Below are 10,741 nucleotides of genomic sequence, written 5' to 3'. Positions count from 1 at the left end.
CCATGGATTACAGTTTCTCCTGGCCCATAGACTACTTTCAGGGTGAGGAACCATCGAACATCAAGTTGTAAAATAGTGGACTGCTCCGTCAAATAATTGTATCAAATCAAACTGTATTTAAAGTGCATTTTAAAGTTGATTTGATTTAGTCCTATTCTTTAACTTAGAATTTTGGTTGAAATGGAGCTGTGAATCCAACATATTGATTATTAATGTGTAGACAAACTCGAATTAAAGTCAGACTCAGTAGCAAAGATGGATGCATCTCCTTCAAATGTTGATATTTGGTTGCGTTGACAACCAAACACAATTCAATATCACTTTTGCAAAACTGTAAATAGCCTAATGTTAAGGCTTACAAACTAATGTAACCGTATTTATTCAACCGTAAAATAAGGAACACATCAGTGGCCGCATTTTGAGGTTCCTGTAACATTAAACGTCTTATGTAATCGGAAAGCGTTCAGGGGTCACAGGTCTGTGGAAATCTTCACAATTGCTATAATAATTTGTACAGAATCTCAAACGGCATTAATCATTTGCACCATGTACTATAATGTAATCTCAACTGCAATCCAGGTCACTTGGTTGTGCTATTAGATGAAGCACGATGATAACACATTAAGTTTTTTTTTTTATAAATAAACAAAATGTCTGACATTGTATTCCCATTTGAACTTTGTTGTGGTTTTAAATGGTTGAAAGCGCAGTGATAACACATTTATGTGACAACTATACTCAAAATCAGACATTTTATTTTTCATTTTGAATTTGGTTGTGCTTTTCGATGGTTGAAAGCATAGTGATAACACGTTGGGAATGTAACAAACTTTTGGCTGTCTTTTTGAGTGGGTGAAAATAGGTTGGAATCTCATTGATCAACGTATCTACTAAATATTACCCAATTCTCCGCGTAGAAATGACGTGATATGCCCAGTGGTGTTTATGCTTCTCTGAAGCCTCATGTTGAAGAAGACCCCACTGGCCCTTCCAGTGCAATCCACCAGCACACCTCTCTACTGTAGCTCATAACTCAGATTTGAAAGGCCCCCCCCAGAGACCAGGAAGTAGTGTAGCAGAACAGAAATGCATTCTGACATTCTCATACAACACTACAGACTTTTAATATTTAATTTACTTTTTTTTCAGTTATGTATCCCATGCACGTTACATAACAATTTCCCTTAGAGCAACACTAAAATAATCCAATTAACATTTGACATGATGCTACAAAACAACAGCGAGGAAAACATTTGTGCTGCAGTGTATTTAACAACCCAAGTCAACGAAGACCAGATGCGGTATGCTTGACAGGGAATGCTGGGAAAGGTCCCTTTTGAAGTAGGGGTACAGACAGGTGCACAGAGTCCCACACCACGATAAGGCCACAGTCATGTCACTTACAATAGTACACGTGGTACAACGATAAAAGCTGACTGGGTCAAGGACGAGAAAACACAGCTTTTTGTGCGCCCACGAGGTGTATCACAGCATGACGCTATGCTACGAGGCTAGGAAGGTGTTTTTTCAGCATGACACTATGCTACGAGGCTAGGAACGTGTTTTTTCAGCATGACGCTATGCTACGAGGAACGTGTTTTTTCAGCGTGACACTAGGACACAAAACTGCCAGGGATGGGAACGATTAGTCAGTAAGTATTTACACATTTGGGCATATTTCTGTGTCACACTGCCTGCAAAAGGGAGTCAGAGGTATGGGAAGTTATAAATGTCTTGGGGAACGTGGTGTCATCACTGGGCTGTGGTTTGTAACTTTCAAGTCCCTGACAAGAATGTGTCCAGAAAGAATATTATGCAGAGAGGAGGAGAACACACACACAAGGGTCATCCAGGGTTCATCCGCTCCACATGCACATGGAGATCTTACATGGCTCTGAAAAAGGGGGCTAAGCCTGGGCGGAGGCGGGGGAGGGCTAAGCCTGGGCTGGGCGGAGCGGGGGGGGGGGCTAAGCCTGGGCGGAGGGGGGGGGGGGCGGGGCTAAGCCTGGGCGGAACCACGGATGCTACTGTAGGTGAAGCGCGTGTTGTTACCTCTAGGCGGCGTGTGCCCGTTCTCCTCTCCGCTCCTCGTCCCTCCTCTTCCTCCCCCTCTCCCCGTCCCCATCCTCCTCCCAACCCCACCACCCTTGGGGCGGCTACAGCAGGTGAAGGTGGACAGAATCCCTTGGCGGAAACGCTTATTCATGAAGCAGTATATAATGGGGTTGACACAAGCGGAGGTGTACGACAACAGGTGGATGAAGGATATCGGCGCCCCCGAGAGGAGCTTGTCGGCAGAGCGGCGGTCGAAGGCCCGCCAGGCGTTAACGGCGAACACGGGCATCCAGCAGAGGAAGAAGAGACAGACGATGACCAGGAGCATGCGGATCACACGCTTCTTAGCCATCAGATTACAGGTGGAGCTGTTGCTGCACACGCGACTCAGCTTGGACTTGGTGCTAGCACTGCCCGTGTTGTCTCTGCCGTTGATGGTCACGTTAGAGCTGGGGGTCGACGGAGGGTTCTGGAGGTGGGCGAGTTCGCCCTTCTTCTTCTTGGTGGGCTGAAGGTAGCAGCCGTCGCTGTCGCCGGGTTTGATGCTGCCTGTGCTGTACTGTCTCTCTGTGACAGATCATAACAGTAGAGATGAATACAAATTAACTTAAACTAAAGTTGATTTCTCTGAATAAAAATTATAGCTGACAGAGGTGGATCTAATAAAGATAAAGAAATCATCTCTGTAATAGCTCATAAAAATATGTGAATAATGACTGACCCCGTGCAAATTAGATTTACCAAAGATTAGCCAATTGTAAACAATTACCAATAAGGAGGCCACCAAATTCATATGACATGATAATATGGCCAGAGTTGGACATTTTCAAGAGGTCAGTTGAGGTTTTATATACGTACCTCTGCTGGACTTCCTGTTGGCCACCTCAAACGTGATGCCCCTGTAGAGCTCCAGGGAGATGAGGCCATAGGCTGTCATCATCATGATCCCAGGAACCAGGAAGAGCAGCAGCAGCAGGGACACATACCTGGAAGGAAGAAAGGGTCGATGGTGTCACCGGATTGGTCGAAAGCAAGTGTCCAGTCAGTGCATCAAAGTGAATCGACTTTACAGAGAACAGATCTCTGAGCTCAGCAATGACCTTTATCTTTATTAGATTGTTTAAGTATCTATAATCTAACAGACCAACAAATCAATGAATTAGATACTTCCCCCTTAAAGTAATAGACATGAAAATCCCATTTCATATTTTGCACAGACCTCTCCATTATTTACAGTGAAAATCACCTAACAGTTGAAACCCCTCTTTTGTGATGGCATCCGTCTGCCGAAATTTAAACTCTCCTCTCACCAGGACTGCTGGATGACATCACTGGGCCAGACCAGGCGGCACATGTTGCCCGTGCTGTTGTTGACCCGGGTGAAGGGCACCAGGGTGCCGGAGATTGGGTAGGGCAGCATGAACAGGAAGCTCACCACCCAGGTGGCAGAGATGACCTTGGCGGCGTGGGACTTGGTTTGCCAGGTACGGGAGGTCAGGGGGTTGCAGATGGCACTGTAGCGCTCCAGAGAAATGGCCACCAGGTTGAAGGTAGAGACGCTCACCGAGATCCCTGGAGAGATGACGAGGGATAACGGTCCACAGTTTTATACCACAGGAGTGAGTATAGAATCTGATTTAATAGATCGATAACAGACAAGAATGTAGGCTACACTAGCATGTGTGATTTTGTACGACTGTGATTTTGTACGTAACATTATTATAAAAAAATATCTTTATTTAACCAGGTAAGCCAGTTGAGAACAAGTTCTCATTTACAACTGCGACCTGGCCAAGATAAAGCAAAGCAGTGCGATAAAAACAACATCAACACAGAGTTACATATGGAATAAACAAAACTTACAGTCAATAACACAATAAAAAATCTATGTACAGTGTGTGCAAATGTAGTAAGTTATGGAGGTAAGGCAATAAATAGGCCATAGTGCAAAATAATTACAATTTAGTATTAACACTGGAGTGATAGATGTGCAGAAGATGATGTGCAAATAGAGATACTGGGGTGCAAATGAGCAAAATAAATAACAATGTAAATAACAATATGGGGATGAGGTAGTTGGGTGGGCTAATTACAGATGGGCTGTGTACAGGTGCAGTGATCGGTAAGCTGCTCTGACAACTGATGCTTAAAGTTAGTGAGGGAGATAAGTGTCTCCAGCTTCAGAGATTTTTGCAATTCGTTCCAGTCATTGGCAGCAGAGAACTGGAAGGAATGGCGGCCAAAGGAGGTGTTGGCTTTGGGGATGACCAGTGAGATATACCTGCTGGAGCACAGACTACGGGTGGGTGTTGCTATGATGACCAGTGAGCTAAGATAAGACAGGGATTTGCCTAGAAGTGATTTATAGATGACCTGGAGCCAGTGGGTTTGGTGACGAATATGTAGTGAGGGCCAGCCAACGAGAGCGTACAGGTCACAATGGTGGGTAGTATATGGGGCTTTGGTGACAAAACGGATGGCACTGTGATAGACTACATCCAATTTGATAAGTAGAGTGTTGGAAACTATTTTGTAAATGACATCGCCCAAGTCAAGGATCGGTAGGATAGTCAGTTTTACGAGGGCATGTTTAGCAGCATGAGTGAAGGAGGCTTTGTTGCGAAATAGGAAGCCGATTCAAGATTTAACTTTGGATTGGAGATGCTTAATGTGAGTCTGGAAGGACAGTTTACAGTCTAACCAGACACCTAGGTATTTGTAGTTGTCCACATATTCTAAGTCAGACCCGCCGAGAGTAGTGATTCTAGTCGGGCGGGAGGGTGCAAGCAGCGTTCGATTGAAGAGCATGCATTTAGTTTTACTAGCGTTTAAGAGTAGTTGGAGGCAATGGAAGGAGTGTTGTATGGCATTGAAGCTCGTTTGGAGGTTTGTTAACACAGTGTCCAATGAAGGGCCAGATGTATACAAAATGGTGTCGTCTGCGTAGAGGTGGATCTGAGAGTCACCAGCAGCAAGAGCGACATCATTGATATACACAGAGAATAGAGTCGGCCCGAGAATTGAACCCTGTGGCACCCCCATAGAGACTGCCAGAGGTCCAGACAACAGGCCCTCCGATTTGACACATTGAACTCTATCTGAGAAGTAGTTGGTGAGTCAAAAGCCTTGGCCAGATCAATGAAGACGGCTGCACAGTACTGTCTTTTATCGATCGCGGTTATTATATCGTTTAGGACCTTGAGCGTGGCTGAGGTGCACCCATGACCAGCTTGGAAACCAGATTGCATAGCAGAGAAGGTACGGTGCGATTCGAAATGGTCGATGATCTGTTTGTTAACTTGGCTTTCAAATACTTTCGAAAGGCAGGATGGATATAGGTCTGTAACAGTTTGGATCTAGAGTGTCACCCCCTTTGAAGAGGGGGATGTCCGCGGCAGCTTTCCAATCTCTGGGGATCTCAGACGATACGAAAGAGAGGTTGAACAGGCTAGTAATAGGGGTTGCGACAATTTCGGCAGCTCATTTTAGAAAGAAATGGTCCAGATTGTCTAGCCCAGCTGATTTGTAGGGGTCAAGATTTAGCAGCTCTTTCAGGACATCAGCTATCTGAATTTGGGTGAAGGAGAAGCGGGGGGGAGGGCATGGGCAAGTTGCAGTGGAGGGTGCAGAGCTGGTTTGCCGGGGTAGGGGTAGCCAGGTGGAAAGCATGGCCAGCCGTAGCAAAATGCTTATTGAAATTCTCGATTATCGTAGATTTATCGGTGGTGACAGTGTTTCCTAGCCTCAGTGCAGTGGGTAGCTGGGAGGAGGTGCTCTTATTCTCCATGGACTTCACAGTGTCCCAAAACTTTTTGAAGTTAGTGCTACAGGATGCACATTTCTCTTTGAAAAAGCTAGCCTTTGCTTTCCTAACTGATTGTGTATATTGGTTCCTGACTTCCCTGAAAAGTTGCATATCGCGGGGACTGTTCGATGCTAATGCAGTACACTCAGTTCAACTAAGCTCATAAGGCATTTATAAGTTACATTTTTCAAGAATCAGGGTATACTGTATATCATTAATTTAAAAGTCCAAAAATGAATGTAGCAATCGCAGATTGCCCCTTTAAACCCTGTACAATGTCTATTGTAATACTGTACAAACAGCAGGTGGGAATAACTCTTTCTCTACAGTAATACTTCTAATAGCTGGCCTTACACTTTCTCTACAGTAATACTTCTAATAGCTGGCCTGACACTTTCATGGCTAGTCACTTTGTACTTTACGAGCGTGTAGAGACAGAGGTAAGTTCCAGCACTTGTGGATGATCAACAAACCCATCCGTTAACCGGTGGACGTTACCAAACTCACAAAGTCATAATAACGAACAACGGCACCAATAAATACACACCGTGACAGATGAGGTAATCATCGCTACTGACATGGCCGTGATCTCACCGCAGATCAGGAAGGCTGTGAACTATCTGACTATTAACAAACACCACAGTAGAAAATGTTCCCAAAGACATTGAATAATACAACCTTAAACCAGCTGATAGAAATGTATTTACCTAGGATATATCCATGTAATATCCAGTCAGGAAATATTGTTGAAAAAGATTTGAACTACAAGAGCGCTTAAAATTCCAGCTATGCATAGGGCTATGCTGTATCCAGGACCTGTCTATCCATACAAAATCTAGACAAAAAATATCAATGGAATGTTTTCTAGCGGGTTATCAAGCATGAGAACGGTACAGCCTTGACTATAAATGGCTCTAGAGAATGGATCATCAACTAGAATAGACATTGATATTTCTGTGCCTGAGAGTTTCAAGTCATTGAGACACTTGTCAACAACAAACATCACTCTTCTTCCTCATCTTCTTGCCTTGTGACCTGGACCTTTCTGCTCCGAGTAAATCAGGAGACGGGCCAGTACATTTACAGCCCCGGTGGAGGAGAGGCGATGGGGGAACGCGGCCATGACCAATAGCCATCAGATTACTTTATTTGGTGTCTCTTCACACTGGGCCCCAGGTCAGAGACAAAAGGGAGGTTTTATTGTCTCAATGGATTCTGGGATCTGCTTCTCTGTTGATGTTCTATTATCAGCCCCCCCCATGTGTTCATGATAGTTCGGTGAGTGAGTGGTTGGAACTTGAAGGTATCTTCCTATGTGGCTATGTGGACAGAACCTACTGTACTCACTTCCCTTACCTGACCCCTTGAAGTGAGTGACATCAGTGTAGAAGACAATCACAAGGTGAGACCATGCATGTTTCTGACCCTACTGATCATGTACAATACAGTACACATACCTTAACTATGAGCATGTAAACACCTTCTATTGCAGTACCACGGAAATCCCAACAGACAAACCCATTATGCTTTGTGAAAACGTGACCATGGCCCGTATCCACCAAGCCTCTCGGAGTAGGAGTGCTACGTTGACTTCGGGTCGTCAGCTGGACGGTGTTTCCTCCGAACACATTGGTGCGGCTGTCTTCCGGGTTAAGCGAGCAGTGTGTCAAGAAGCAGTGCGGCTTGGCGGGGGTCGTGTTTCGGAGGACGCGTGGCTCTTGACCTTCGCCTCTCCCGAGTCCATACGGGAGTTGCAGCGATGGGACAAGACTGCAACTACTAATTGGATATCACGAAATTGGGGTGAAAAAGTAACCCAAAAAATAACATAAAATAAAAACAAAAAGTAGGAGTGCTGATCTAGGATCAATTTAGCCTTTTAGATTGTAATGAATAAAATGATATGGACAGATCCTCGATCAGCACTCCAACTATGATACGCTGTGTGAATACGGTGCCAGGTCAGGACCTGTGTACAGTAAACTCACCCATGAAGTACATGGCCACAACCTTGTTTCTCAAGTACCACATCGGCACCAGGGTCATGACCTGTGTACAGTAAACTCACCCATGAAGTACATGGCCACAACCTTGTTTCTCAAGTACCACATCGGCACCAGGGTCATGACCTGTGTACAGTAAACTCACCCATGAAGTACATGGCCACAACCTTGTTTCTCAAGTACCATATCGGCACCAGGGTCATGACCTGTGTACAGTAAACTCACCCATGAAGTACATGGCCACAACCTTGTTTCTCAAGTACCATATCGGCACCAGGGTCATGACCTGTGTACAGTAAACTCACCCATGAAGTACATGGCCACAACCTTGTTTCTCAAGTACCATATCGGCACCAGGGTCATGACCTGTGTACAGTAAACTCACCCATGAAGTACATGGCCACAACCTTGTTTCTCAAGTACCATATCGGCACCAGGGTCATGACCTGTGTACAGTAAACTCACCCATGAAGTACATGGCCACAACCTTGTTTCTCAAGTACCACATCGGCACCAGGGTCATGAACTGTGTACAGTAAACTCACCCATGAAGTACATGGCCACAACCTTGTTTCTCAAGTACCACATCGGCACCAGGGTCATGAACTGTGTACAGTAAACTCACCCATGAAGTACATGGCCACAACCTTGTTTCTCAAGTACCACATCGGCACCAGGGTCATGACCTGTGTACAGTAAACTCACCCATGAAGTACATGGCCACAACCTTGTTTCTCAAGTACCACATCGGCACCAGGGTCATGACCCGTGTTCAGTAAACTCACCCATGAAGTACATGGCCACCTTGCAGATGCCCGAGCCGAACACAAAGTCCCTCATGAGGTTGGGGATGAGGGTGAAGGGCATGCAGAAGAGGCAGAGCATCAGGTCGCTGGCGGCCAGGGAGAGCAGGAACAGGTTGGTGACGGTGCGCATGCGGCGGTTCCTGACCAACACGGCGATGATCAGGCTGTTACCTAGAACGCTGACCAGGAAGATGAGGCCGTAGAGGAAGATACGGACCGTCTGGTTCAAATCTATACAGAGGAGAGAGAATTGGTCAACATCATTGTTGTGATAATTGTCCTGATCATCATTTACGTTTACATTTTAGTCATTTAGCAGACGCTTTTATCCAGAACATCATTATTATTATTATTATTATTATTATTATTATCGTTGTCATAATCATTATCATAAACATCCTTATCTTAATAATAATCAACATCATTATCATCCCTATATTATTTAGATCATCATGATCAATGTCTTAACTTTCAAAAAATAAATTAATTGTCTGTTTTTAATGGCATGGCCCTTGTGTAAAGAGGTTGACGTTAATTTAAGTGTATCCTAATTCGATTATAAAATATTTTTGTTGTGCATTACTCATCCTGGTTATTTTAGAGCCAGCGTTAGTAAAGGCAAGCTGGAATTCAGTTGGAGTCAGTTCTGGTTGGCCGCATCACTCAGGGGAACAGTGTGTGCAAATGTGGTGCTTGAATTAGCAACACTAAATTCAACATGTCCTGTCTCGTATTTAATATTTTAATGATTATAGATCTATATTATACATATCGGCTTAATTTCAATGATAATTCAGAGATCATTTCCGTCAATGTAACAGTCAGACCATTTTGACTTAAGCAAATATACAATACGTGTTGATCTGGTACTAACTTATAGTATTAATTTATGTTTAAAAAATGATATTCAGCCCTCGGGCACTCCATCCAAGCAGAGGAGCCGAAAGAACGCATGCTACTTCAACCGCGCGTAAAGCGCAGTGGCCCTGCTTGGTGGTGTCCAAAGGGTCGCTCTGTTTAAAATATGTATTATTTGAGACAAAATACATTTTCACAAACAAAAACAAATGACACAACGTGTGTGTAACAGGCTGGGGAGTGTTATGATCTCAAAATAAAACCGTTTTATGACTTTTCATCAATATTTCCACTAAAACATAGTTATTTAGATTTAAAAGATATGTACAATTAGTTTACTTTTTGTTAATTTAATTTCCCCCAATTTATGATTATCAATAGGATTGGTTACCTTTCGGTTCCGGAGCCGTCTCGCTTTCATCTTCACACTCTGAGACATTCTTGATTCCAGAGTCACATAATATCTTATTAAGATTTGTTGAGTTTATGAGCATATCATGCAATGTAAATGGTTCCATTTTCGCTGTTCTATCTATTTTTTTCTGATGCTTAAATTGAGATTATAGGCCATGTAAAGGAACCCATTCCGTCCATCCTTCGCAGTCTATGACGACGCCAAATTTGACATTATAATGTCAGCAAATCACACTTCCCAAACGTCATGTTCATATTCTCCAGGGGAGAAGTCTTAAAAGATCCTAGAACTGAAGATGTCCTATTCAAAGAAGTTTGCATGACTCCATTTCTATTTGATTTAAGAGAATTGTCCCGTTTTTCAACGAAATGTACAAGTAACCGAGTCAGTGAGCAAAAATGATTGAAGTCAAGCGTCCGCTGCATGCAGTCTGTTGCGCTCCCTCCCGCGCTTCCTGTTGCGCTCCCTCCGGCGCTTCAATGTTGATATGAGAAATACAGGAGAACCATAGAGAAACTCTGCTTTTGAAGAGACCCCGCCTCTCGAACCTTTGGTCGTGCAAGGTGCAACAGCAGCCTCTACATTTTCTAATGGAGATTTGTAAACGTATTACTGACAATATTTCAAGAATATCACATCAAATGTTTTCAACAAAACTAAAATAGTTTTAGATTGTTATCTGAACAACAACAAAAACGGACTACATGCAGGATCTGCGAGACGTAATAATGTCAGAGTCAATGTCAAAGACAATTTCCTCCCGTAATTGGTTGTTCGCATGAGAGATAATAGGCTGTCA

General features: G+C 43.9%; 1 protein-coding gene across 1 annotated transcript; it reads right to left on the bottom strand.

Annotated features, from left to right (window-relative positions):
• Nucleotides 1-1,999: 1,999 nt before the first annotated feature.
• LOC121559006 (cholecystokinin receptor type A-like) lies at nt 2,000-10,408 on the bottom strand. The gene is made up of 5 exons (XM_041872302.1): nt 9,919-10,408; nt 8,649-8,900; nt 3,366-3,627; nt 2,914-3,041; nt 2,000-2,622 (listed from the first exon to the last, which is right to left on the bottom strand). The coding sequence occupies exons 1-5, from the start codon at nt 10,043-10,045 to the stop codon at nt 2,000-2,002; spliced, it is 1,392 nt and encodes a 463-aa protein (XP_041728236.1). The 5' UTR covers nt 10,046-10,408.
• Nucleotides 10,409-10,741: the final 333 nt, after the last annotated feature.

The sequence above is a fragment of the Coregonus clupeaformis genome, unplaced genomic scaffold (genome assembly GCF_020615455.1).
Source record: "Coregonus clupeaformis isolate EN_2021a unplaced genomic scaffold, ASM2061545v1 scaf0534, whole genome shotgun sequence".
Lineage (NCBI taxonomy): Eukaryota > Metazoa > Chordata > Actinopteri > Salmoniformes > Salmonidae > Coregonus > Coregonus clupeaformis.
This window is presented reverse-complemented; position numbering and strand designations above follow the sequence as displayed.